General features: G+C 43.3%; 1 protein-coding gene across 1 annotated transcript; it reads right to left on the bottom strand.

Annotated features, from left to right (window-relative positions):
* Positions 1 to 84: 84 nt before the first annotated feature.
* Positions 85 to 27,504, bottom strand: LOC132534689 (tripartite motif-containing protein 75-like). The gene is made up of 5 exons (XM_060179156.1): positions 26,042 to 27,504; positions 25,718 to 25,786; positions 22,611 to 22,756; positions 21,690 to 21,758; positions 85 to 170 (listed from the first exon to the last, which is right to left on the bottom strand). Exons 1-5 carry the CDS (start codon positions 27,502 to 27,504, stop codon positions 85 to 87), a joined length of 1,833 nt encoding a protein of 610 aa, XP_060035139.1.
* Positions 27,505 to 27,655: the final 151 nt, after the last annotated feature.

The following is a 27,655-nucleotide window of genomic DNA, read 5'->3' as shown; positions in this document are numbered from 1 at the left end:
CTGTTGCTGCTGCAGCTGCTGAAGACAGAGCACCAGGTGCAGAAGGGAGTGCCCAAGGAAGATTCAGGGCACCACCAGCAGGTCTCAGTGGACTGGGAGACGTTTCAGCTCAGCTGCCCATGTCTTCTCGGTCATGGCCAGACAGCCTCCACCGTGCTCAGCCACATCACCTGAAAGAAAAAAGAGATGTGTCCATGGGTTAAATAACTAACGATTCCTTTCGGAACTGTTGGTATGCTTCTAAATTCTGCTTATAAGATCTTCTGTTTTGATCATCACATTAGACTTGCTTGTATTGCTAATCCCTGTGGTCTATTTACATAATCATTGTTCACACTGGTTTAATCCCCATTGGTTCGCTTGTTTTGTATTTCTCCCCACCCCCTATCCTACTGACATCCTCTTCTGACCTGACACTTCTGCCTCAGGAGATATATATACGATAGGATTGTGATTAGAGATAGCTAGCTTGCACTGCATTCCTTATCAATAAAGACTGAATTGCATTCCCAGCCATGCCATGAGTCCCTGGTCGTCTCTCTCCTGCCTGCAAAGCTAGCCCGACATCTGGTGCCATGAACTGGGACCAGCATATGGTGCCCAACCAACGTGGGACTTAACCCACCCATCCCCCAGATAAGTAAAGCCGTTTGGCTACCTAACCACTATGGGCTGCCTTTCTACTTATAAAGAGGTTTCCCAAAGCCTCTACTCTTTCTTCATGAGACAGTTTCTCTGTCTCTGGAACACTTTGCTCTGGGCCACACTTTGGTTCCCTGACCGGGACCTTTGGTTCCTTATGACTGTGATCATAGAGCTTTGGCCCCCACCTGCAGGGGAGTCAGTTCACAGGCAGTAAAGCAGGTCTGTAGGTGTCTCTCTCACTCTGTCTCCCCTTCCTCTATTCATTTTTCTCTGTCCTATAAAACAATGACGACTTCAATTCCAACAACAATAACTACTACAAAATTAAAGAAAGAAGGACAACAAAAGGGAAAATAGATAAATATTTAAAAAATATATCAAAATAAACAAACAAAAACAATCCTATCAGGAACGGTTATCTGGAAAGTCATGTCTTCTGCAGGGCATGCATGACACTTAATCTTTCAGGTCCAATGGCATTTGTGCATGGGAGGATGAGCATAATGATTAAGCAAATCGATACTCATGCCTCAGGCAATGGCACACTAGTTAATCCTCTCCTACCAGCATGTGACAGAGCTGAGCAGTGCTCCGGTGAAACATACATAAGTCAATCAATCTATCCGTCTATCTATCTATCTATCAAATCAACAAGGTAAAGTGTGATGTCCATGGAAGATTAACTCTAAATCCAAGGTCGTGAAAATGCTGCATGCAAACTCTGAAGAGTGAGCCTTTGTTATCCTACTACAGATTTGTAAATTTGTAACTTATCTATTGAATTAATTGACTTCAAGGCACTCAGAGAACAAGGAAAAGATCCGGGTCTATACACATTGAAAGGAATATTTTTCCTTCTCCTAGACTAGCACGACCTAGCAGCTCTTAAGCTGACATTTCCTCCTGTTTTTGCCCAACATGGACCACTTGGTACCGGGCTGGGACAGTCCTGCTGAGAGGAGGGTCACCTGAGGATAGAGTCAGACAGAGAGATAGCGAGTCTGCACCCAGTGGCAGAGAGAGACTCTGTGAGCTGAGCCACCACTGCTTAGAACATCCCTCCCAGAAGCTTGTGTGTGTGAGGACAAGACACCTTTCCAGCAGGGCTTGGAGAGGGTGGGAGCCTCAGCTCCCTGCCCAGAGCAGAGATCCTGCTCCTGCCCCTTCCTGCTGCCAAGTGACTGGCTGGTGCTCTGTCTTAGGAAGCTGGGGTGCCTTGGCAAGAGGCTCTGAGCCTGGCTTTCAACTTAGAGCTAGAAAGGACAGACACAGAGGAGAGGTCATTGCTTAACCCTGTGGTCTATTTACATAATCATTGTTAGCACTGGTTAAATCCCCACTTTTTTACAAACTTTTTCTTTCTCCCCACACCCTTTCCTACTTACATCCTCTTCTTTTTTATTTTTTATTTTTTTATTTTTTATTTCTTTATTGGGGAATTAATGTTTTACATTCAACAGTAAATACAATAGTTTGTACATGCATAACATTCCCCAGTTTCCCATATAACAATACAACCCCCACTATGTCCTCTATCATGCTTCATGGACCTGTATTATCCCCACCCACCCACCCCATAGTCTTTTACTTTGGTGTGATATGCCAATTCACTTAAATCCTCTTCGGACCCTGCATATGGCTCCCCAAACTGGGACCAGCATATGGTGCCCAACTAAAGTGGGACCTAACCCGCCCCGAACTGGGACCAGCACAGAACCTGCTCACAACCCCGCTGTATACAACCTGCTAGCTTGAAGCTTACTTTCCTCTGTGCTCCCCACCAGGCAGCTAGTTCCCCACACCTCCACTCCCAGTAGCCTGGAGACTATATTCCAGCCACTTGGAGACAAGATGCACAGAGGCTGAGAGAGATCTTCCCTTGAGAGATCACCCCATTCTGGGGTCCAAAGGATGCTCTGGGCCCACCAAGTCCCCACTGCCTACATACCTGAGCTGTTCAGTCTGCTCTCTTCAAGTCAGTCCTCAGAATGGTTGGTGAATCAGCTCTCCTAAGCAGCACCTTCACAGCCAATGTGGAGCACAATGTATTCCTTCCTTGTTGAGACCAGGGTATTTATGGGCCACTCGGTGGGTGGAGCTTGGTACCTGCCTACAGCAGCTATTGGCTCCCCCAGAGGGAAAGGAAGGCTGGACCTGAGAAGAGGGCTCCAATTGGCTGTGGCCTGAGGGATCACTTCCATTGGTAGGCTCATTAGGGGCTGCTGGAGTGGGCATCTCTAATCCCATCATGGCTTGGGATGAAGGGTTCCAGGACAGAGTCTCATGTCGTCCATTCATCCTGGCCTTCTGCTTTCATCCATGGAATGGGTGAGCCATGGGACATGGCCTAGCAACATTGCAACTGTTGGTACAGAGACTAAGGACAGCCTCAGCTCTGACGGTGGGCTTAGAGGGGTAGGTTAGGCCTGAGCTGAGGCTCTGTGTCCTTGGAAGTTACTGGTCTTTGGAGAGTAGTGGGTGGGCATGGGGATCTGAGCCCCAGGACATAAGGAGAACATGCTGACCAAGTTCTCAGGGCCACTTCCCTGGGGATGGGTTTGATTTTCAGTGTCAAGGGTCATCCCTGGGTTTGATGCCTGCAAGATAATGGACCTACAACCAGAGAGAGGGAGATCCAGATGGGCTTGATGCTGAGGAGAAAATAGAGCCTCTGCAAAGTGAAATGGGGGATGGATTCTCTGTTGCAGTCCACTGTTTGGTATTTTCTTATTCTTTTTGACTTATGCTGTTCTCCTTTTCAGGTAGAAATATTGAGAAAAAGAGAAAAGAAACACAGCTATTTACACCTCATAGAGCACATGCATTTCTACACACTTAGAAACCAGTGCATGACACTAGGCCAAACCAGCCGGTATGAAAATTCTGCAGTATGTATCAGAAATCAAGCCAGCTAAACAGAGAGAAAGAGAGAAAAAGAAAATATGGAGGAAGAAGTAAGGATTCCATGAGGAAAGAAGCATGAAAATCATGCATGAAAAGCAGAGAAGAGATTCGACTTCCGGAGGCAGATCTACGAGCAGCAGATTGCTTTCTCTCCTCTCCTCTCCTCATCTCTCCTCTGCCGGATCAACTAGGAATACCAATGGAGACCCCCCAGGAGCGAAACAAGACAGGACTAGAATGACCACAGGAACCCAGTAAATCACCCGTGAGTACAAACACGTGTGGCTGGTGACAGAGAGGAGAGAGGAGCCTAAGGAGAGATTAAGTGATTGCTAACAGTTCAGCAGTTTATCAATTGAAACACCATCTCCAGTTTGCTCCACCAACAAGGGGACACCTTAACAGAGGAGAGGACTCCCCAGAGACTCACCAAGTGGAACTCTGAGTCTCCATTGCTACTACCCTCAGAATCTGGAGCAGCCACAGGGAGGGACACCAGGGGACAGAGATCTAAGCAGAAAACTCAGAAGACCTATACCTGGGTGGCATAGCTGAGGGGCTGTGAAAGTCTCTTTGCATAACCACTGGATTATCTCTGCCACACCTTGATTTATCTCTTGGTCAGATTAAGTGATTAAGCTAAGAAGCCAATTGATAGTTTAAAAGCTCTCAGGCTCCCATAGCCTACAGCGAAGAAGAAAAAAAAAAAAGAGGCTTTTAAACCACTGAGCTCCAACTCAGGGAGTGAAACAACTGTTAACTTCCACTACTGTGAACCTTTTAATTAACTTACTTAGACACAAGTCAATCCAGGCAATAGTGATCAATAATTTGAAAAGTACTGATAAAGGGAACTCATAACATAATATATAAAATGGTTAAAGCAACAAGAAAAAATATTGGAGAATCGAACCAGGACAAGAGTCCAGCTAAAAGTCCTCCAGAGGGTGAAGCACAAAATAACGAGTTCAACATCCAAACATTAGCTAAGTAAATAATAACAGGAATGAGTAAAGAATTTGAAAAAAATTATAATTAGAAATGCAGGAACAACAAATGAGGATATGGAAGAAAATACTAATTATCTCATGGTTATTAGAGAGCTGAAAGCTGAAATTGCCAACCTAAGAATGCAACTAGCTGAGCAAGGTAAAACAGTTTCAGAGCAGGGCAACAAAATAGATGAACTCCAGAAAGCAGTAGAGGGCAGAGAAATAGAATCTATGAGGCTGAAGACAGAATTGGCAAGATTGAGGATGAATTAGAGTCAACTAAAAAAGAAGTAAGAGATCTCAAAAAGAGATTAAGAGATGCTGAAAACAACAACAGAGTCCTATGGGATGACTTCAAAAGAAACAATATATGCATTATTAGCATACCAGAGGAAGAAAGAGAAGGAGAGGAAGAAAGCATATTCCAGGCCATAGTAGGTGAAAACTTCTCAAGTCTAGACATCATCAAAGACAAAAGATTCAAGAAGCCCAGAGGGTCCCAAACAGAATTAACCCTGACCTAAAGACACCAAGACATGTCATACTTAGAATGGAAAGGAATAAGGATAAAGAAAGGATCCTCAAGGCTCCAAGAGAAAAACAAAGAGTCACCTACAAAGAAAAACCCATAAGATTAGCAGCAGACTTCTCCATCAAACACTACAAGCCAGAAGAGAATGGCAAGATATCTATTGAGTGCTCAATGAGAAAGGCTTTCAGCCAAGAATACTATATCCTGCTAGATTGTCATTCAGACTAGATGGAAGCATCAAAACCTTCTCAGACAAGCAACAGTTGAAGGAATCAACCATCACCAAGCCTGCCCTGAAAGAAGTTCTGAAAGGTCTCCTATAAACAACCAGAGCACCACAAATAGGACATATGTCAAAACACTCTAAACTCTACAAGAATGGCTTAAAATATCTTCAGTCTTTGCTATCAATAAATGTCAACAGCTGAATTCACCTATTAAAAGACACAGAGTAGGAAGATGGGTCAGAAAACACAACCCAACAATATGCTGTCTACAGGAAACCCACCTAACTCAACAAGCAAACACAGACTTAAAGGGAAAGGATGGAAAACTATCATAAAAGCCAATGGCCCACAAAAAAGGGCTGTTCCTAACAACTATTCTCATACCTGACATGATAGATTTTAAAATAGATAAGATTAAAGAAGATAGGAATGGACACTACTTAATACTCAGAGGCTCAGTCAATCAAGGGGACTTAACAATTATTAACATCTATGCACCCAAGGAGAAGCCATCTAAATACATCAAACTTCTACTGAAAGAGCTACAGCAATATATTAACAGTAACACAATCATAGTAGGGGACTTCAACACCCCACTCTCTCAACTTGACAGATCATCCAGGAAGAAAATCAGTAAAGACATAAGGGAGCTAAATGAAGAGATAGATAAACTAGATCTATTGGATATTTTCAGAGTCATTCATCCCAAGAAACTGGAATACACATTTTACTCAAATCCACATGGGTCATTCTCAAGGATAGACCATATGTTAGGCCACAAAGACAGCATAAGCCAATTCAAGAGCACTGAAATCATCCCAAGCACCTTCTCAGACCACAGTGGAATTAAACTAACACTTAACAATCAACAAAAGATTAGTAAAAGTCCCAAAATGTGGAAGCTCAACAGTACACTTCTTTTTTTTTTTTTTTGTTTTAAAGTTCTTTTTTTTTTTTTTTTCTTTACAACTCCACACAATTCCCACCGCCTATCTCCATATCCAAACCCATCCCCAGTAGCTTTCCCATTCTCTATCCCTCTGGGAGCATGGACCCAGGGTCATTGTGGGTTGCAGAAGGTAGAAGGTCTGGCTTCTGTAATTGCTTCCCCGCTGAACATGGGCGTTGACTGGTCGGTCCATACTCCCAGTCTGCCTCTCTCTTTCCCTAGTAGGGTGGGTCTCTGGGGAAGATGAGCTCCAGGACACATTGGTGGGGTCTTCAATCCAGGGAAGTCTGGCCGGTATCCTGACGACTCCTGGAACCTGGTGACTGAAAAGAGAGTTAACATACAAAGCCAAAAAAATTGTTGAGCAATCATGGACCCAAAGCTTGCAAAAGTGGAGAGGAAGTGTTAGGGAGGTACTCACTGCAAACTCTAGTGTACTTCTGCTTTCTTACTTTGGTGCCATACTCCAAACTCAGTCAATTTCTACTTTGCGTTTCTACTTCTTTTTTTTTTTTTTTTACATGCCTAACATTCCCCAGATTCCCATTTAACAATACAACCCCCACTATTTCATTCATCATTTTTCATGGACCTGTATTCTCCCCACCCACCTACCCACCCCAGAGTCTTTTACTTTGGTGTAATACTCCAATTCCATTTCAGGTTCGACTTGTGTTTTCTTTTCTAATCTTGTTTTTCAACTTCGGCCTGAGAGTGAGATCATCCCATATTCATCCTTCTGTTTCTGACTTATTTCACTCAACATGATTTTTTCAAGGTCCATCCAAGACCGGCTGAAAACGGTGAAGTCACCATTTTTTACAGCTGAGTAGTATTCCATTGTGTATATATACCACAACTTGCTCAGCCACTCATCTGTTGTTGGATACCTGGGTTGCTTCCAGGTTTTGGCTACTACAAATTGTGCTGCCAAGAACATATGTGTACACAGATCTTTTTGGATGGATGTGTTGGGTTCCTTAGGATATATCCCCAGGAGGGGAATTGCAGGGTCATAGGGTAGGTCCATTTCTAGCCTTCTGAGAGTTCTCCAAACTGTTCTCCACAGAGGTTGGACCAATTGACATTCCCACCAGCAGTGCAGGAGGGTTCCTTTGACCCCACACCCTCTCCAGCATTTGCTGCTATTACCTTTTCTGATGTGTGACATTCTCACAGGAGTGAAGTGATATCTCATTGTTGTCTTGATTTGCATTTCTCTGACAATCAGAGACTTGGAGCATTTTTTCATGTGTTTCTCGGCCTTTTGGATCTCTTCTGTGGTGAATATTTTGTCCAAGTCCTACCCCCATTTTTGGATGGGGTTATTTGTTGTCTTGTTGTTGAGTCTGGCAAGCTCTTTATATATGTTGGTTATTAAACTCTTATCTGATGTATGGCATGTAAAGATCTTCTCCCATTCTGTGAGGGGTCTCTTGATTTGGGTAGTGGTTTCTTTTGCTGTGAAGAAGCTTTTTAATTTGATGTAGTCCCATAGGTTTATACTTGCCTTAGTCTTCCTTGTAATTGGATTCGTTTCATTGAAAATGTCTTTAAAATTTATGCGGAAGAGAGTTCTGCCAATATTTTCCTCTAAGTATCTGATAGTTTCTGGTCTAACATCCAAGTCCTTGATCCACTTGGAATTTACTTTTGTATTTGGTGAAATACAGTGATTCAGTTTCATTCTTCTGCATGTTTCAACCCATTGTTTCCAACACCATTTGTTGAAGAGACTCGGCTTTCCCCAAATAATAGTCTGGGCCCCTTTGTCAAAGATTAGATGTCCATACGTGTGGGGCCTCATTTCTGGGCTCTCAATTCTATTCCACTGGTCAGTGTGTCTGTTCATGTTCCAGTACCAAGCAGTTTTGATGACAATGGCCCTATAATACAGTTTGAGATCTGGCAGTGTGATGCCTCCGGTTCAGTTCTTTCTTCTCAAGATTGTTTTCGCAATTCTAGGTCTTTTCTGGTTCCAGATAAACATCTGTAGCATTTTTTCTATTCTCCTAAAAATGTGCTTGGGATCTTGATGGGGATAGCATTAAATTTGGAGATGGCTCTGGGTAATATATTCATTTTGATGATGTTAATTCTTCCAACCCATGAACATGGAATATCTTTCCACTTCTTTGTGTCTTTTTCAATTTCTTTGAGTAGTGACTCATAATTTTCAGTATACAAGTCTTTCACTTCTTTGGTTAGGTTTATTCCTAGATATTTTATTGTTTTTGTTGCTATAGAAAAAGGAACTGATTTCTGGATTTCAATTTCTTCTAACTTAGTGTTTGCATAGAGGAATGCCACTGACTTTTGAATGTTAATTTTATACCCTGACACCTTATTGTATTGCCTGATGATTTCCAAAAGCTTCTTGCTGGATCCTTTAGGTTTTTCCATGTATACTATCACGTCATCTGCAAATAAGGAGAGTTTGACTTCTTCTCTTCCAATCTGTATGCCTTGAATTCCTTGCTCCTGCCTGATTGCTATGGCAAGAACTTCCAACACTATGTTGAATAGTAATGGTGATAGTGGGCAGCCCTGTCTAGTACCTGATCTGAGGGGAAATGCTTCCAGTTTTTCACCATTGAGTATGATGTTGGCTGTAGGTTTGCTATATATAGTCTCCACTATCTTCAGGAATTTTCCGTCTATTCCTATTTTTTGTAGTGTTTTCATCATAAAGGGATGTTGTATTTTGTCAAAGGCTTTCTCTGCATCTATTGATATGACCATGTGGTTTTTGGTCTTGCTTTTGTTGATGTGGTGGATCACATTGATTGATTTACGTATATTAAACCAACCTTGCATGCCTGGGATAAACCCCACTAGGTCATGATGAACAATTTTTTTGATATACTGCTGTATCCGGTTGGATAGAATTTTGTTCAGTATTTTCGCATCTATGTTCATCAGAGATACTGGTCTGTAGTTTTCTTTTTTGGTTGTGTCCCTGTCTGCTTTTGGTATCAGGGTGTTGTTGGCTTCATAGAAGCTGCCAGGGAGTATTCCAGTGTCTTCAATCTTCTGGAAAAGTTTTAAAAGTAGAGGTATTAGTTCTTCTTTGAAAGTTTTGTAGAATTCATTTGTAAAACCATCTTTTAAAAACCAGGACTTTTATTTTTGGGAAGATTTTTGATAACTGTTTCAATTTCATTAGCTGTGATGGGCCTGTTCATGTTATCCACTTCCTCTTTACTTAGTTTTGGAAGTTGGTAGGTATCTAGGAAATCATTCATTTCTTCCAGGTTCTCTAGCTTGGTGGCATATAGTTGTTCATAGAAGCCTCGCATGATATGTTGAATTTCTGCAGTGTCTGTTGTGATTTCTCCTTTTTCATTTACTATCCGATTTATTTGGGTCTTCTCCCTTTTTTGTTTTGTGAGTCTGGCTAAAGGTTTGTCGATTTTGTTTACTCTTTCAAAGAACCAACATTTACTTTCATTGATCTTTTGTATGGTTTTCCTATTCTCAATGTTATTTATTTCTGCCCTAACTTTCGTGATTTCTGTCCTTCTGGTTGCTTTAGGGTTCCTTTGTTCTTCTTCTAGGTCTTTAAGATGTGCAATCAGGCTGTTTATTTGTGCCTTTTTCTTGTTTCCTAATGTGTGCTTGTATAGCTATGAACTTCCCTCTTAGGACTGCTTTAGCTGTGTCCCAAATATTTTGATAGCTTGTGTCTTCATTTTCATTGAACTCTCGAAACATTTTGATTTCTTCCTTGATTTCCTCTTTGACCCAGAAGTTGTTAAGAAGTGTACTGTTGAGCTTCCACATTTTGGCACAGTTACTAATCTTTTGTTGATTGTTAAGTGTTAGTTTAATTCCACTGTGGTCTGAGAAGATGCTTGGGATGATTTCAGTGCTCTTGAATAGGCTGATGCTGTCTTTGTGGCCTAACATATGGTCTATCCTTGAGAATGATCCATGTGGATTTGAGTAAAATGTTTATTCCAGTTTCTTGGGATGAATGACTCTGAAAATGTCCAATAGTTCTAGTTTATCTATCTCTTCATTTAGCTCCATTATGTCTTTACTGATTTTCTTCCTGGATGATCTGTCAAGTTGAGAGAGTGGGGTGTTGAAGTCCCCTACTATGATTGTGTTACTGTTAATATATTGCTGTAGTTGGTACTGGAACATGAACAGACACACTGACCAGTGGAATAGAATTGAGAGCCCAGAAATGAGGCCCCACACGTATGGACATCTAATCTTTGACAAAGGGGCCCAGACTATTATATGGGGAAAGCCGAGTCTCTTCAACAAATGGTGTTGGAAACAATGGGTTGAAACATGCAGAAGAAAGAAACTGAATCACTGTATTTCACCAAATACAAAAGTAAATTCCAAGTGGATCAAGGACTTGGATGTTAGACCAGAAACTATCAGATACTTAGAGGAAAATATTGGCAGAACTCTCTTCCGCATAAATTTTAAAGACATTTTCAATGAAACGAATCCAATTACAAGGAAGACTAAGGCAAGTATAAACCTATGGGACTACATCAAATTAAAAAGCTTCTTCACAGCAAAAGAAACCACTACCCAAATCAAGAGACCCCTCACAGAATGGGAGAAGATCTTTACATGCCATACATCAGATAAGAGTTTAATAACCAACATATATAAAGAGCTTGCCAGACTCAACAACAAGACAACAAATAACCCCATCCAAAAATGGGGGTAGGACTTGGACAAAATATTCACCACAGAAGAGATCCAAAAGGCCGAGAAACACATGAAAAAATGCTCCAAGTCTCTGATTGTCAGAGAAATGCAAATCAAGACAACAATGAGATATCACTTCACTCCTGTGAGAATGTCACACATCAGAAAAGGTAATAGCAGCAAATGCTGGAGAGGGTGTGGGGTCAAAGGAACCCTCCTGCACTGCTGGTGGGAATGTCAATTGGTCCAACCTCTGTGGAGAACAGTTTGGAGAACTCTCAGAAGGCTAGAAATGGACCTACCCTATGACCCTGCAATTCCCCTCCTGGGGATATATCCTAAGGAACCCAACACATCCATCCAAAAAGATCTGTGTACACATATGTTCTTGGCAGCACAATTTGTAATAGCCAAAATCTGGAAGCAACCCAGGTGCCCAACAACAGATGAGTGGCTGAGCAAGTTGTGGTATATATACACAATGGAATACCACTCAGCTGTAAAAAATGGTGACTTCACTGTTTTCAGCCCATCTTGGATGGACCTTGAAAAAATCATGTTGAGTGAAATAAGTCAGAAACAGAAGGATGAATATGGGATGATCTCACTCTCAGGCCGAAGTTGAAAAACAAGATTAGAAAAGAAAACACAAGTCGAACCTGAAATGGAATTGGAGTATTACACCAAAGTAAAAGACTCTGGGGTAGGTGGGTGGGTGGGGAGAATACAGGTCCATGAAAAATGATGAATGAAATAGTGGGGGTTGTATTGTTAAATGGGAATCTGGGGAATGTTAGGCATGTAAAAAAAAAAAAAAAAGTAGAAACGCAAAGCAGAAATTGACTGAGTTTGGAGTATGGCACCAAAGTAAGAAAGCAGAAGTACACTAGAGTTTGCAGTGAGTACCTCCCTAATACTTCCTCTCCACTTTTCCAAGCTTTGGGTCCATGATTGCTCAACAATTTTTTTGGCTTTGTATGTTAACTCTCTTTTCAGTCACCAGGTTCCAGGTGTCATCAGGATGCTGGCCAGACTTCCCTGGATTGAAGACCCCGCCAATATGTCCTGGAGCTCAGCTTCCCCAGAGACCCACCCTACTAGGGAAAGAGAGAGGCAGACTGGGAGTATGGACCGACCAGTCAACGCCCATGTTCAGTGGAGAAGCAATTACAGAAACCAGACCTTCTACCTTCTGCAACCCTCAATGACCCTGGGTCCATGCTCCCAGAGGGATAGAGAATGGGAAAGCTATCGGGTGAGGGGGTGGGATATGGAGATTGGGCGGTGGGAATTGTGTGGAGTTGTACCTCTCCTACCCTATGGTTTTGTTAATTAATCCTTTCTTAAATTAAAAAAAATTTAAAAAAAATATTGCTGTAGCTGTTTCAGTAGAAGTTTGATGTATTTAGATGGCTTCTCATTGGTGCATAGATATTAATAATTGTTAAGTCCTATTGATTGACTGATCCTCTGAGCATTAAGTAGTGTCCATTCCTATCTTTTTTAATCTTATCTATTTTAAAGTCTATCATGTCAGATATGAGAATAGCTGTTCCTGCCCCTTTTTGTGGGCTATTTGCTTGAATGATAGTTTTCCATCCTTTCACTTTAAGTCTGTGTTTGTCTTGTTGTGTTAGGTGAGTTCCCTGTAGACAACATATTGTTGCATTGTGTTTTCTGATCCATCTTCCTACTCTGTGTCTTTTAATAGATGAATTCAGGCCATTGACATTTATTGATATCAAAGATTGAAGATATTTTAACACCATTCTTGTAGAGTTTTAGAGTCTTTTGATATATGTCCTATTTGTGGTGGTCTGGTTGTTTATAGGAGACCTTTCAGAACTTCTTTCAGGGCAGGCTTGGTGATTGTTGCTTCCTTCAACTGTTGCTTGTCTGAGAAGGTTTTGATGCTTCCATCTAGTCTGAATGACAATCTAGCAGGATATAGTATTCTTGGCTGAAAGCCTTTCTCATTGAGCACTCGATAGATATCTTGCCATTCTCTTCTGGCCTGTAGTGTTTGTATGGAGAAGTCTGCTGCTAATCTTATGGGTTTTCCTTTGTAGATGACTCTTTGTTTTTCTCTTGCAGCCTTGAGGATCCTTTCTTTATCCTTATTCCTTTCCAATCTAAGTATGACATGTCTTGGTGTCTTTAGGTCTGGGTTAATTCTGTTTGGGACCCTCTGGGCTTCTTGAATCTTTATGTCTTTGGTGTTGTCTAGACTAGAGAAATTTTCAGCTATTATGGCCTGGAGAATGCTTTCTTCCTCTCTTTCTCTTTCTTCCTCTGGTAAGCCATTAATGCGTATATTGTTTCTTTTGAAGTCATCCCATAGGACTCTGTTGTTGTTTTCAGCATCTCTTAATCTCTTTTTGAGATCTCTTACTTCTTTTTTTGTTGTCTCTAATTCATCCTCAATCTTGCTAATTCTGTCTTCAGCCTCATTGATTCTATTCTCTCTGCCCTCTACTGCTTTCCTGAGTTCATCTATTTTGTTGCCCCTCTTTGATACTGTTTTAGCTTGTTCAGCTAGTTGCCTTCTTAGCTCAGCTATTTCAGCTTTCAGCTCTCTAATAACCATGAGGTAATTAGAATTTTCTTCCATATTTTTATTTGTTGTTCCTGCATTTCTGATGACAATTTTTTCAAATTCTTTACTCATTGCTGTTATTATTTCCTTAGCTAATGTTTGGATGTTGAACTCGTTGTTTTGTGCTTCACCCTCTGGAGGACTTTTAACTGGACTCTTGTCCTGGTTTGAGTCTCCAATATTTTGTCTTGTTTTAACCATTTTATATATGTTAACAGTTTTTTCAATCCCTGAGTTGGAGCTCAGTGGTGTAAAAGCCTTTTTTTTTTCCCCTGTAGGCTATGGGAGCCTGAGGGCTTTTAAACTATCAATAGGCTTCTTAGCTTAATCACTGACTCCTGACCAAGAGATAAAGCAGGGTGTGGCAGAGATAATCCAGTGGTTATGCAAAGAGACTTTCACAGCCCCTCAGCTATGCCACTGAGGTATAGGTCTTCTCCTGAGTTTCCTGGTTAGATCTCTGTCCCCTGGTTTCCCTCCCTGTTGCTGCTCCAGATTCTGAGGGTAGTAGCAATGGAGACTCAGAGTTGCACTTGGTGAGTCTCTGGGGAGTCCTTTCCTCCCTTCAGCTGTCCCCTTGTTGGTGGAGCAGACTGGAGGTGGTGTCTCCACTGACAAACTGTCGAACTGTTAGCATTCACTTAATCTCTCCTTAGGCCCCTCTCTCCTCTCTGTCACCAGCCACGCGTGTTTGTACTCACGGGTGATTTACTGGGATTCTGTGGTCATTCTAGTCCTGTCTTGTTTCGGTCCAGGTGGTCTCCATTGGTATTCCTAGTTGATCTGGCAGAGGAGAGATGAGGAGAGGAGAGGAGAGAAAGTGATCTGCTGCTCGTAGCTCTGCCTCCGGAAGTCGAATCCAACAGTACACTTCTTAACAACTTCTGGGTCAAAGAGGAAATCATGGAAGAAATCAAAATGTTTCTAGAGTTCAATGAAAATGAAGACACAAGCTATCAAAATATTTGGGACACAGCTAAAGCAGTCCTAAGAGGGAAGTTCATAGCTATACAAGCACACATTAGGAAACAAGAAAAAGCACAAATAAAAGCCTGATTGCAAATCTTTTTATTTTTTATTTAAGAAAGGATTAATTAACAAAACCGTAGGGTAGGAGGGGTACAATTCCATACAATTCCTACCACCCAATCTCCATATCCCACCCCCTCCCATGATAGCTTTCCCATTCTCTATCCCTCTGGGAGCATGGACCCAGGGTCATTGTGTATTGCAGAAGGTAGAAGGTCTGGCTTCTGTAATTGCTTCCCCGCTGAACATGGGCATTGACTGGTCAGTCTATACTCTCTCTTTCCCTAGTAGGGTGGGTCTCTGGGGAAGCGGAACTCCAGGACACATTGGTGGGGTCTTCAGTCTAGGGAAGCCTGGCCAGCATCCTGATGACATCTGGAACCTGGTGACTGAAAAGAGAGTGAACATATGAAGCCAAACAAATTGTTGAGCAATCATGGACTCAAAGCTTGGAATAGTGGAGATGAAATGTTAGGGGGGTACTCACTGCAGACTCTAGTGTACTTCTGCTTTCAGGTATATATTTTGCAGTAGTTTACGGATATGTGTGAACATATGCTCTCTCTCACAGAAACTGGTGTATATCTAGGTTTTGGGACTTTGTTAGAAAGTGAACCACCTGAGATGAAATTAGAGTATACTATGAAAGGAAAGGTCTCACCCGAGTAATGAAGTTGAAGGGTTGTCATTCCACACGTGAAGTCTCTGGACACAGTCTGAAGTGAAGCATGTTGAGGTGGCAATTGTTGTGTTGGTTAGGTTGTGATCGGCAGATGCAATATTATTTGATATGGATTGGGAGAGGCATAAGGGAAAGTGGGCCCTATCCAAGGGTTCCAGGACTGGGGGAAGTAGCGGCTCTATAGTGGAGATGTGAGGTTCCTGATGTCTTAGGGTTCAAAAAGACAATCGATAGTTAATGTTATCATCACATTGTTTGGTAATTGGGTTAACTTTGAAAAGTCCTTTTGTTAGGGTTTGTTGTACAGTACCCTGTATGTTGTATATAGCTGTGCTATTGGTTGCTTCTAATCTACTTGGTGGAGGCTTTTGAGAGAGTTTGCGTATCAATTACACAGCATATATATTGAATAGATTCAGTTTGTGTTTTGAAAAACTTCGAGACATACAATTAATTTTCCCCCTCTCGTATTAATTAACTAGTGATTTATATGACTACATTTTACTAGGAGTGTACATAAACACCATTCCCACCACCAAAAGACTGTGACCCATCCCTCCCACCCACTCCCACCCCCACTGTCCCAGGAAGCTGCATGTCTTCTTCTCACCACAGGTTTTTTACTTTGGTGCCCTACTTACATTTGGTCAGGTTCTGCTTTTAGTTTCCCTTTCAGATCTTATTACTCAACTTCTGTTGATGAGTGGGATCATCCCATACTCATCTTTATCTTTCTGACTTAGCTCACTTAGCATAATTCCTTCTAGCTCTGTCCAAGATGGTTCAGAGAAGGTGGGTTCATTGTTCTTGATAGCTGCATACTGATTGCACATCTTAAAGAACAAGAAGAAGAACAAAGGAACCCTAAAGCAACCAGAAGGACAGAAATCATGAAAGTTAGGGCAGAAATAAATAACATTGAGAATAGGAAAACCATACAAAAGATCAATGAAAATAAATGTTGGTTCTTCGAAAGAGTAAAAAAATCGAAAAACTTTTAGTCAGACTCACAAAACAAAAAAGGGAGAAGACCCAAATAAATTGGATAGTAAATGAAAGAGGACATATCACAACAGACACTGCAGAAATTCGACATATCATGCGAGGCTTCTATGAACAACTATATGCCACCAAGCTAGAGAACCTGGAAGAAAAGGACGATTTCCTAGATACCTACCAACTTCCAAAACTAAGTAAAGAGGAAGTGGATAACATGAACAGACCCATCACAGCTAATGAAATTGAAACAGTTATCAAAAATCTTCCCAAAAATAAAAGTCTTGGACCAGATGGTTTTACAAATGAATTCTACAAAACCTTCAAAGAAGAACTAATGCCTCTACTTTTAAAAGTCTTCCAAAAGATTGAAGACACTGGAATATTCCCTGCCAGCTTCTATGAAGCCAACATCACCCTGATACCAAAAGCAGACAGGGACACAACCAAAAAAGAAAACTACAGACCAATATCTCTGATGAACATAAATATGAAAATATTGAACAAAATTCTAGCCATCCGGATACAGCAGTATATCAAAAAGATTGTTCATCATGACCAAGTGGGATTTATCCCAGGCATGCAAGGTTGGTTTATTATATATAAATCAATCAATGTGCTCCACCACATCAACAAAAGCAAGACCAAAAACCACATGGTCATATCAATAGATGCAGAGAAAGCCTTTGACAAAATACAACATCCCTTTATGATCAAAACACTACAAAAAATGGGAATAGATGGAAAATTCCTGAAGATAGTGGAGTCTATATATAGCAAACCTACAGCCAACATCATACTCAATGGTGAAAAACTGGAAGCATTTCCCCTCAGATCAGGTACTAGACAGGGCTGCCCACTATCACCATTACTATTCAACATAGTGTTGGAAGTTCTTGCCATAGCAATCAGGCAGGAGCAAGGAATTCAAGGCATACAGATTGGAAGAGAAGAAGTCAAACTCTCCTTATTTGCAGATGACATGATAGTATACATGGAAAATCCTAAGGAATCCAGCAAGAAGCTTTTAGAAATCATCAGGCAATAGAGTAAGGTGTCAGGCTATAAAATTAACATTCAAAAGTCAGTGGCATTTCTCTATGCAAACACTAAGTTAGAAAAATTGAAATCCAGATATCAATTCCTTTTACTACAGCAACAAAAACAATAAAATATCTAGGAGTAAACCTAACCAAAGAAGTGAAAGTCTTGTATACTGAAAATTATGAGTCACTACTCAAAGAAATTGAAAAAGACACAAAGAAGTGGAAAGATATTCCATGTTCATGGGTTGGTAGAATTAACATCATCAAAATGAATATATTAGCCAGAGCCATCTCCAAATTTAATGCTATCCCCATCAAGATCCCAAGCACATTTTTTAGGAGAGTAGAAAAAAAGCTACAAATGTTTATCTGGAACCAGAAAAGACCTAGAATTGCCAAAACAATCTTGAGAAAAAAGAACAGAACTGGAGACATCACACTCTCAGATCTCAAAATGTATTATAGGGCCATTGTCATCAAAACTGATTGGTACTGGAGCATGAATAGACACACTGACCAATGGAATAGAATTGAGAGCCCAGAAATGAGGCCCCACACCTATGAACATCTAATTTTTGACAAAGGGGCCCAGACTATTACATGGGGAAAGCAGAGTCTCTTCAACAAATGGTGTTGAAACATGCGGAAGAATGAAACTGAATCACTGTATTTCACCAAATACAAAAGTAAATTCCAAGTGGATCAAGGACTTGGATTTTAGACCACAAACTATCAAATACTTAGAGGAAAATATTGGCAGAACTCTTTTGTGCATAAATTTTAAAGACATCTTCAATGAAACAAATTCAATTACAAAGAAGACTAAGGCAAGTACAAACCTATGGGACTACATCAAATTAAAAAGCTTCTTCACAGCAAAAGAAACTGCTACCCAAACCAAGAGACCCCTCACAGAATGGGAGAAGATCTTTACATGCCATACATCAGACAAGAATTTAATAACAAGCATATATAAAGAGCTTGCCAGACTCAACAACAAGACAACGAATAACCCCATCCAAAAATGGGGGGAGGACATGGACAGAATATTCACCACAGAAGAGAGCCAAAAGGCTGAGAAACACATAAAAAAATGCACCAAGTCTCTGTCTGTCAGAGAAATGCAGATAAAGACAACAATGAGATATCACTTCACTCCTGTGAGAATGTCATACATCAGAAAAGGTAGCAGCAGCAAATGCTGGAACGGGTGTGGGGTCAAAGGAACCCTCCTGCACTGCTGGTGGGAATGTCAATTGGTCCAACCTCTGTGGAGAACAGTCTGGAGAACTCTTAGAAGGCTAGAAATGGACCTACCCTATGACCCTGCAATTCCTCTCCTGGGGAATATATCCTAAGGAATGCAACACACCTATCCAAAAAGATCCGTGTCCACATACGTTCTTGGCAGCACAGTTTGTAATAGCCAAAACCTGGAAGCAACCTAGGTGTCCAACAACATATGAGTGGCAGAGCAAGTTGTGGTATATATACACAATGGAATACTACTCAGCTGTAAAAAATGGTGACTTCACTGTTTTCAGCCGGTCTTGGATGGACCTTGAAAAAATCATGTTGAGTGAAATAAGTCAGAAACAGAAGGATGAATATGGGATGATCTCACTCTCAGGCCAAAGTTGAAAAACAAGATCAGAAATGAAAACACAAGTAGAACCTGAAATGGAATTGGCATATTGCACCAAAGTAAAAGACTCTGTGGTGGGTGGGTGGGGAGAATACATGTCCAAGAAGGATGACAGAGGACCTAGTGGGGGTTGTATTGTTATATGGGAATCTGGGGAATGTTATGCATGTACAAACTATTGTATTTAATGTTGAATATAAAACATTAATTCCCCAATAAAGAAATAAATTTAAAAAAAAGAGTTTAATAACCAACATATATAAAGAGCTTGCCATACTCAAAAACAAGACAACAAATAACCCCATCAAAAAATGGGGGGAGGACTTGGACAGAATATTCACCACAGAAGAGATCCAAAAGGCCGAGAAACACATGAAAAAATGCTCCAAGTCTCTGATTGTAAGAAATGCAAATAAAGACAACAATGAGATATCACTTCACTCCTGTGAGAATGTCATACATCAGAAAAGGTAACAGCAGCAAATGCTGGAGAGGGTGTGGGGTCAAAGGAACCCTCCTGCACTGCTGGTGGGAATGTCAATTGGTCCAACCTCTGTGGAGAACAGTCTGGAGAACTCTCAGAAGGCTAGAAATGGACCTACCCTACGATCCTGCAATTCCCCTCCTGCGGATATATCCTAAGGAATGCAACACACCTATCCAAAAAGATCTGTGTACACATATGTTCTTGGCAGCACAATTTGTAATAGCCAAAACCGGGAAGCAACCCAGGTGTCTAACAACAGATGAGTGGCTGAACAAGTTGTGGTCTATATACACAATGGAATACTACTCAGCTGTAAAAAATGGTGACTTCACCGTTTTCAGCCGGTCTTGGATGGACCTTGAAAAAATCATGTTGAGTGAAATAAGTCAGAAACAGAAGGATGAATATGGGATGATCTCACTCTCAGGCAGAAGCTGAAAAACAAGATCAGAAAAGAAAACACAAGTAGAACCTGAAATGGAATTGACATATTGCACCAAAGTAAAAGGCTCTGGGGTGGGTTGGTGGGGAGAATACAGGCCCATGAAGGGTGATAAATGACATAGTGAGGGTTGTATTGTTAAATGGGAAACTGGGGAATGCTATGCATGTACAAACTATTGTATTTACTGTTGAATGTAAAACATTAATTCCCCGATAAAGAAATAAATTTTAAAAAAAAGATAAGCAGAGAAGAAAGGAAGGGATTAGGACCCAAGTAATTAAGGAAGGAAGGGATAAAGAAGGAAGGATGAAGAAGTGATTAAGGTGGGTTCTACCACAGATTTGTAACTTATCTATTGAAGTAATTAACTTCAAGGCAGACAGAGAACAAGGAAAAGATCCAGGTCATAACACGCAAAGCAATGTGTGTGCTTCTCCTTGGCTAGCACCATCTATCAGCTCATAAACTGACATTTCCTCCTGTTTCTGCCCAACACGGACCACTTGGTGGCGGGCTGGGACAGTCCTGCTGAGAGGAGGATAGAGTTAGACAGAGAGATATCGAGTCTGCACCCAGTGGCAGAGAGACTCTGAGAGCTGAGCCACCACTTCCTAGAACATCCCTCCCAGAAGCTTGTATCTGTGAGGACAAGACACCTTTCCAGCAGGGCTTGGGGAGGCTGAGAGGCTTAGCTCCTTTCCCTGAGCAGAGATCCAGCCAAGCGCCTGTTTCCTGCCAAGACAGGCTGGTCCTCTGATTTAGGAAGTTGGGTTGCCGTGGCAGAGGCTCTGAGCCTGGCTCTCAATGTAGAGTTAGGAAGGATGGACGAAGAGGAGAGGTCATCTATCCTCCACACCAGGGCCTCCAGATCAAATCCTTCAACACTACTGCAGCCAGGAGGATGCCCCAGCCTGCCCCCAGACCTCTCAAAACTCATATGCTCCCATCCATGCCTTCCAGCTCCCTCCCCCCAAGGACCTGAGCCCACGTTTCAAGCTCTCAGCCTCTTTTCAAGATCCCATCTCAAATGTCTGGCCCAGGGCAATAGAAGATAGTAGCCACTGGCACTTCTAGGCACCCCTCTACCCATGAAATACTTCTGACTCAACATGGTCCCAGACAACAATGAAGCCAGAAGTAGCATCTCCATTCTGAGAAGCTGAGGGCACCCTGGCTTCAGCCTAGCCCCCTAGGACTCTGGCAGTTGTGGAGCTGGCCTGGACACACAGAGCTGTGCCCACTGGCTTGCACCCAGCAAACTGCTAAGGAGCTCCACAAAGCTGCTGCTGCTGCTGCACCTGCCTCCGCTCAAGAAAACAGTTCTTCCTCTGGCTATCCATGGGAATCCCACAGGGATTGTTTTCCTCCCAGTCTGTTTCTACCCCCTGGCTTGAGGTCAAAAAGGAGGAGGTCTGTGGCTCTCTCCTGAACTCTGTGCCATGGGCGATTTGTGTTGGAAATGGTCCTGTTGTCCCCTCCTGGGAGTTCCCCAGCATGAGCTACCAAGTCAAGAGCATGTAAGAGACGTCAGTGTGCAGAACCACCTGAAAGGAGGTTTCAGACAGGTGGCCAGGAATAACTTCAAGACAGCCACATCTTTGTAGTTTTCATGCTTTTTATTGAACAAAGATAATGAGAGGTGGGATGAGAGCTTCACAGGGAACAGGTGAGGGTGGAGATCCCAGCAGGGAAGCAAGGCTTGAGTAATAATAAAGCAAGACTTTATTCCCTGTTCCCACCTTGTGGCTGGAATCCTTGACATCACATTTCCTAGTACTAATGGGTGCAGTGAAGAAACAGGGGAAAACAAATACAAGGGAGACACAAAATGACAGACCCTTGGTCAGCAGACTGATGTTCAGTTTCTTGGGCAGTTGGGCATTTGTGACTGACTGGTGGGTGAGATCTAGCAAAGGCGAACACAGAGCACTAAAGTTTCACTTCTTAGAGAACAAGTCTGAGTCAGGGCAGATACTTATTATTGTCTAGGGTGGTCCAAGGAAGTGTGAGGATCTCCCAATGTTGGTCATTAAGTCAGGCCTGCTGCATTGCTTGATGTTGTGGTCTATTTGCATAGTCACTGTCCTGCCTGAGATCAGCCCTGCCTGCAGGGTATTGGTGTAATCCCCATTGGTTAGATGAAAGCTTTCTAGGTTCTGTTCATGCCTTTTTTGCTCTGCTACCTCTCATAGTCATTTCCTTTCCTCTTGCCACTTCCAGTGAAGAGATACATAAAGGTGATGTATGTGATCAATAAACGAGGGCATATTATGTTGCTGCTAAGACACAAGTTCCTGCTCTCTCTCTCTCTCTGTCTCCAGCATAGCTAACACGACATGCTGTGTCCGAGAAGGGATTTTAACCCTGGACCCTCACATGGGACTTAACCCACCCATCCCCCAGATAAGTATATACTGCTTGGCTACCTGTCTGCCATGGATTACCTTCCTGCCTCTGAAGAGGTTTCCCAAATCCTCTACAATTTTTTCATTAGACATTTCCTCTGTCTCTGGAACATTTTGCTCTGGGCCACACCCTCTCAAGGGCCACACCTTGGTTCCTTATGACCATGATCAAAGAGCTTGGGGGATGCACAGAGATTTCCCCTGGGCCTTTCTGGACTCCCTCTCCTGTGTTTCCCACAGAGAAGGATGACTCTAACTTGCAGAGCCTTATCCACTCCCTTGGCAGTTCCCAAGAATGGAGACAAGTGGTTAGTTCTACCCTCCTGATTCAATTCTTTCTTCGATGGGAAGACGTTTTTGGGGATGGGTTCCTGCAGCAATCTCGCAGGAACAGTCAAAATCATCATAGCTGCAATTTTGAGGCCTTTTTTGAAGTAGGATGCCCTCCGGGGACTCATAATGTGACATAGCGGGATCTAAATAATCTGCTTCAAAGTACCTACAAAAACAAACAAACAAACACCCTACCACTTCTCTCCCCTCCCCAGCGCTCTCTGAATATCTTAAATTTGCTGTCTAACCCCTCTGATTTCAGTTGTGTTTCATAAGAGAGAGATTTGAATGAATGAATATTTCTATGACACATTTTTCTCTGAGTATTCTGATATTTAATTGACTTTACAAAAGAAACAAAAATGCTGGATGCAGCCATGACTTCTGAAGATGTCCAGAAATAGTCCAAAAAAATCAGGTTTTTTTTCTCTTTTGATTTTTTTAAGTCTGGTTATAAATGTGAAACGTTTAATCTTTAAAAGTGTATGAATATGGGTGGGGTAGATAGCACAATTGTTATGTTAATGAATCTCATGCCTGAGGCTTCTAACCATAGTTCTTCTGTTTACCTTTCCACATTTTAATGAGCTTAAACTGTTTAAACAACCTTAAAACCATACTAGAAATGATGTCCAAAGTTTTAAAGTTACTTAAACCTATTATAATCGAGTTATAAATTATAGTAAACCTCTAATGTGCTACAAGTTTTGTTTCACAAGTAAGTGAATTACAGATGTCAAACCTTCACATGAAAAATCATCTGCTCATATGGAATTCCCAGAAATCCATTTGGACCCCTGTCCTCTGACATCGCCCCCCCTGAAAACAATGATGAGACCTGGCACGACCTGAAGAAACTGATTCACAGACTCTAAAGCTCACTCTCTACAGAAAAGCAGAATTACAGGGCCTGACCTTCCCCTGTGCATCATTTCAACGCCTAGCATTTCTTCAGTTTTGGACTGACACTTCTACTGGACTTAACTGGTACACCTCCTGGACACTTTACACAACTTTACAGCAGCTTCCCATTACGATACTGGGTTTCTCAAAGACTGACCACAGCAGTCTATGGACTTTGCAGCGAGCTGTCTTGGGGACTCTACCATACCAAATAGCCCCTTTGCTTGGGGGTCCATGCCCCCCACCTACAGACCCTGTCCCCAGAGGCAAGAAATGCCCCAAGAGGCAGGAAACACCCTTTCGCCTGATAGGCCCTGTCCTTTGAGATAGGAAACACCCCTCAGGCCTCCCCTTGTCATCACACTGGTTTTTGCTGCTCTCCTACTTGTGCTCTCCTACTGTCTTGTGCCAGTACTTTTGAAAACACCTGCATGATATAGGTTTCTGTTCACCCCTACTCTGTTTTTCCCCTGACAGATATGGAGTCTTTTACAGATACAGACCCATTTATATAAGGCCATTAAGAGGGAGATGTTGGGAATTTGTGAGGATGTGGTTGAGCTTGGCAGGGCTTGAATCTGAGGGGTGTATCCATCCTGTTAGTCTCTCTACTGAGAGGTTGAGAAAGGAGGGACAATAGTACCAAATGTGTGCCTCCTATCAGTTTCCCTGCCTCACAAAGCACTCTGCATGCCTGATACTATGGCAGTTAGATAAAGAGAAAGAGGGAGATGTTGGTCATTAAGCCAGGTCTGCTGCATTGCTTGATGTTGTGGTCTATTTGCATAATAACTCTTGCCTGAGACCCTCCCTGCCTGCAGAGAATTGTTTTAATCCCCACTGGTTAGATGAAAGCTTTCAATGTTCTGTTAATACAGTATTTTTTTTGCTCCGGCCCCTCTCCTAGTCATTTCCTTTCCCCTTTACACTTTTGGTGAAGAGATACATAAAAGGTGATGCATCTTATCAATAAATGAGGGCATATAGCATTCCGGATAAGCCTCAAGATCCTGGTCTCTCTCCAGAGACGTTAACCCGAAACCCCAGAATTGTTTACAACTCTGCCCAGCTCACCCTTTCTGACATCCTACTTCACAGATGGTGAAGTCAATGAGTATCTGGTCCCACAGCAAAATAAGGCTTCAGGGGATGAGCAAATTTCTCCTCCCGGAAAGAATGGAGGAGAGACCTGTCATTCCAAGTGTTAAAGGAGAACTGCCCAAGCTCCCAATCCAGGTACACTCCAATGCCTGTGGGCTTGGTCTTCTGGGCCACAAGGACAGACAGTGCACCTCTGGCTACAGAGTTTCCATCCTCCTGCAATTGAAAACATATCATGCATTCCATCCCCCTCCACCCAGGGAGCTGAGCCCACCTTTCTAGCACTCAGCCCCTTGGCAATCTCCCATCTCAAGTGTCCTACCCAGGCCCTAAGAAGATAGGAGCCCCTGGCACTACTAAGCACCCCTCTACCATTGAAGCACTTCTGACTCAAAATGGTCCCAGATAACAAGGAGGCCAGAAGTAGCATCTCCATTCTGAGATGCTGAGGGCACCCTGGCTCCAGCCTAGCCGCCTAGGGCTCTGGCAGTTGTGGAGCTGGCCTGGACACACAGAGCTGTGCCCACTGGCTTGCACCCAGCAAACTGCTAAGGAGCTCCACAAAGCTGCTGCTACTGCTTCCCCTGCCTCCGCTCAAGAAAACAGTTCTTCCTCTGGCTATCCATGGGAAGCCCACAAGGATTGTTTTCCTCCCGGTCTGTTTCTACCCTCTGGCTTGAGGTCAAAGAGGAGGAGGTCTGGGTCTCTCTCCTGAACTCTGTGCCATGGGCGATTTGTGTTGGAAATAGTCCCATTGTCCCCTCCTGGGAGTTCCCCAGCATGAGCTACCAAGTCAAGAGCATGTAAGAGACGTCAGTGTGCAGAACCACCTGAAAGGAGGTTTCAGACAGGTGGCCAGGAATAACTTCAAGACATCCACATATTAGTAGTTTTCATGCTTTTTATTGAACAAAGATAATGAGAGGTGGGATGAGAGCTTCACAGGGAACAGGTGAGGGTGGAGATCCCAGCAGGGAAGCAAGGCTTGAGTAATAATAAAGCAAGACTTTATTCCCTGTGCCCACCTTGTGGCTGGAATCCTTGACATCACTTGTCCTAGTACTAATGGGTGCAGTGAAGAAACAGGGGAAAACAAATACAAGGGAGACACAAAATGACAGACCCTTGGTCAGCAGACTGATGTTCAGTTTCTTGGGCAGTTGGGCATTTGTGACTGATTGACAAGTGAGATCTAGCAAAGGCAAGCACAGAGTAATAAGTTGTCACTTCTTGGAGATCAAGTCTGAGTCAGGGTAGACACTTCTTATTGTCTAGGGAGGTCCAAGGAAGTGTGAGAATCCCCCAGTATTGTTTACAACTCTGCCCCATTCACCCTTCCTGACATACTACTTCACAGATGGTAAGTGGATGAGAATCTGGTCCCACAGTGAAATAAGGCTTCAGTGGATGAGCAAATCTCTCCCCCTGGAAAGAATGGAGGAGAGACCTGTCATTCAAAGTGTAAAAGGAGATCTGCCCCAGCTCCCAGTCCAGGTACACTCCAATGCCTGTGGGCTTGGTCTTCGGGGCCAGAAGGACAGAGAGTGCACCTCTGGCTACGTAGTCTCCATCCTGCTGCAGTTGAATAGTCCAGCACCTGTCCTTGACTAGTAGTGCTTCTTGCTCCTTCTCCTCTGTTTTCTCCTCCTTGTTGTCCTTCTCACGGTTCTTCTTTCTCTGCTGCTTCTGCTGCTGCTGTGTCCTGCTGGATGGGCAGAGGCTACACAGCCCCACAGCCCAGCTGGGCTTGTCCTCCACCTGCACCTCCCAGTAATGACGGCCAGCATGAAATTCTTCAGCGCCCAGCACTGGGAGTTTCAAAGTCATGCTGTGTGGTCTCTGCAGAACTTTGCTCCTTCTCTTCTTCAGGGTCACACTTCGCCGGTCCTTGGACACAGAGAGCAGGGGATGTGCAGTGTGTGGATCCAGAGTCACCTGGGCTCTGAACTTCTGTCGAAACCTGTCCAGGGCAGAATCTAGTGGAGGGAGACTGCAGTCCTCCCTCCTCAGCTGCAAGGAGCCCAGAGCTGGGTGCTGCAGACCCTCACACCTCTCAGGGATCCTGCCCACCTCAGGCAGCAGGTTCCTGTCTGGCATGACAGTCTTGCCTGCCACCTCCTGGAGCAGAGCCTCAGTGGTGCGGAGTTGGTCTTTCAAGGCACTCTTGTGAATCTGCAGTCTCTGCTGAATCTTGGCCTCTTGCTCAGCTAGCCTGGAGAGAGCTTTCTCTTGTTCCCTGTTGACAAGTTGGAGCCTGTGTTCCAAGTCCGAGTGGAGCTGCCGGCTCTGTCTTCTCCCCCATTCTTGCAGTTGCTGGAGGCCTCTCTTCTGTCGGTCTTGTTTCATCTGAAAGGAGCCTTGAAGCTGCTGCAGGGGAGCGATGAAACCCGAGGTCATCTGTCGATAATGCATAGCAGCCTCCTCCACAGACCTGACAGGGTGGCCCTGGTGCTCAGGGCTCAGCTGCACACAGCCAGGACACAGCACCTCCAGGTCCTTGTCACAGAAGAGACCCAGAACCTGCTTGTGCTTCTCACACAGGCGGTCCTCCTGCTGCCTCTCCTCGGTGCTGCTGCTCTGGAGGAGCTGGGTGAGGGCAGTCACCTTGGCCAGCAAGCTGTTGGCAACCCGCTGCTTCTCTCCACATGGGTGGTGGCACACGGGGCAAGGCGATGGGGCCTGTGCTTCCTTCCAGACCTGTTGTAGGCAGGAGTGACAGAAGTTGTGCCCACACTCGAGGATGGCAGGCTCTCTCAAGCAGTCCAAGCAGATGGCACATTTGCTTTCTGCCACCATGGCTTCCAAGACACTGGATGCCTCCATGGGGCCCAGGTCCATGGACTCCACCCTGCTGCCTTGGCTCAGCTGAGTCTCCTCCTTGGTGCTTTTTCTGCTCACAGGAGGAGACATTCAGGCTCAGGCCTCTGCCTCCCTGTGCTGAGTGTCCTTGGGAGGCTGGAGCGGCTCTGCTCCAGAAGCTACTGTTGCTGTTGCTGCCGCAGCTGCTGAACACAGAGCACCAGATGCAGAAGGGAGTGCCCAAGGAAGATTCAGGGCACCA

Source organism: Erinaceus europaeus, chromosome 19, assembly GCF_950295315.1.
Source record: "Erinaceus europaeus chromosome 19, mEriEur2.1, whole genome shotgun sequence".
In the NCBI taxonomy this organism is placed as follows: Eukaryota; Metazoa; Chordata; class Mammalia; order Eulipotyphla; family Erinaceidae; genus Erinaceus; species Erinaceus europaeus.
Note: the sequence above shows the minus strand (reverse complement) of the source record. Positions and strands in the feature narration are given on the sequence as shown.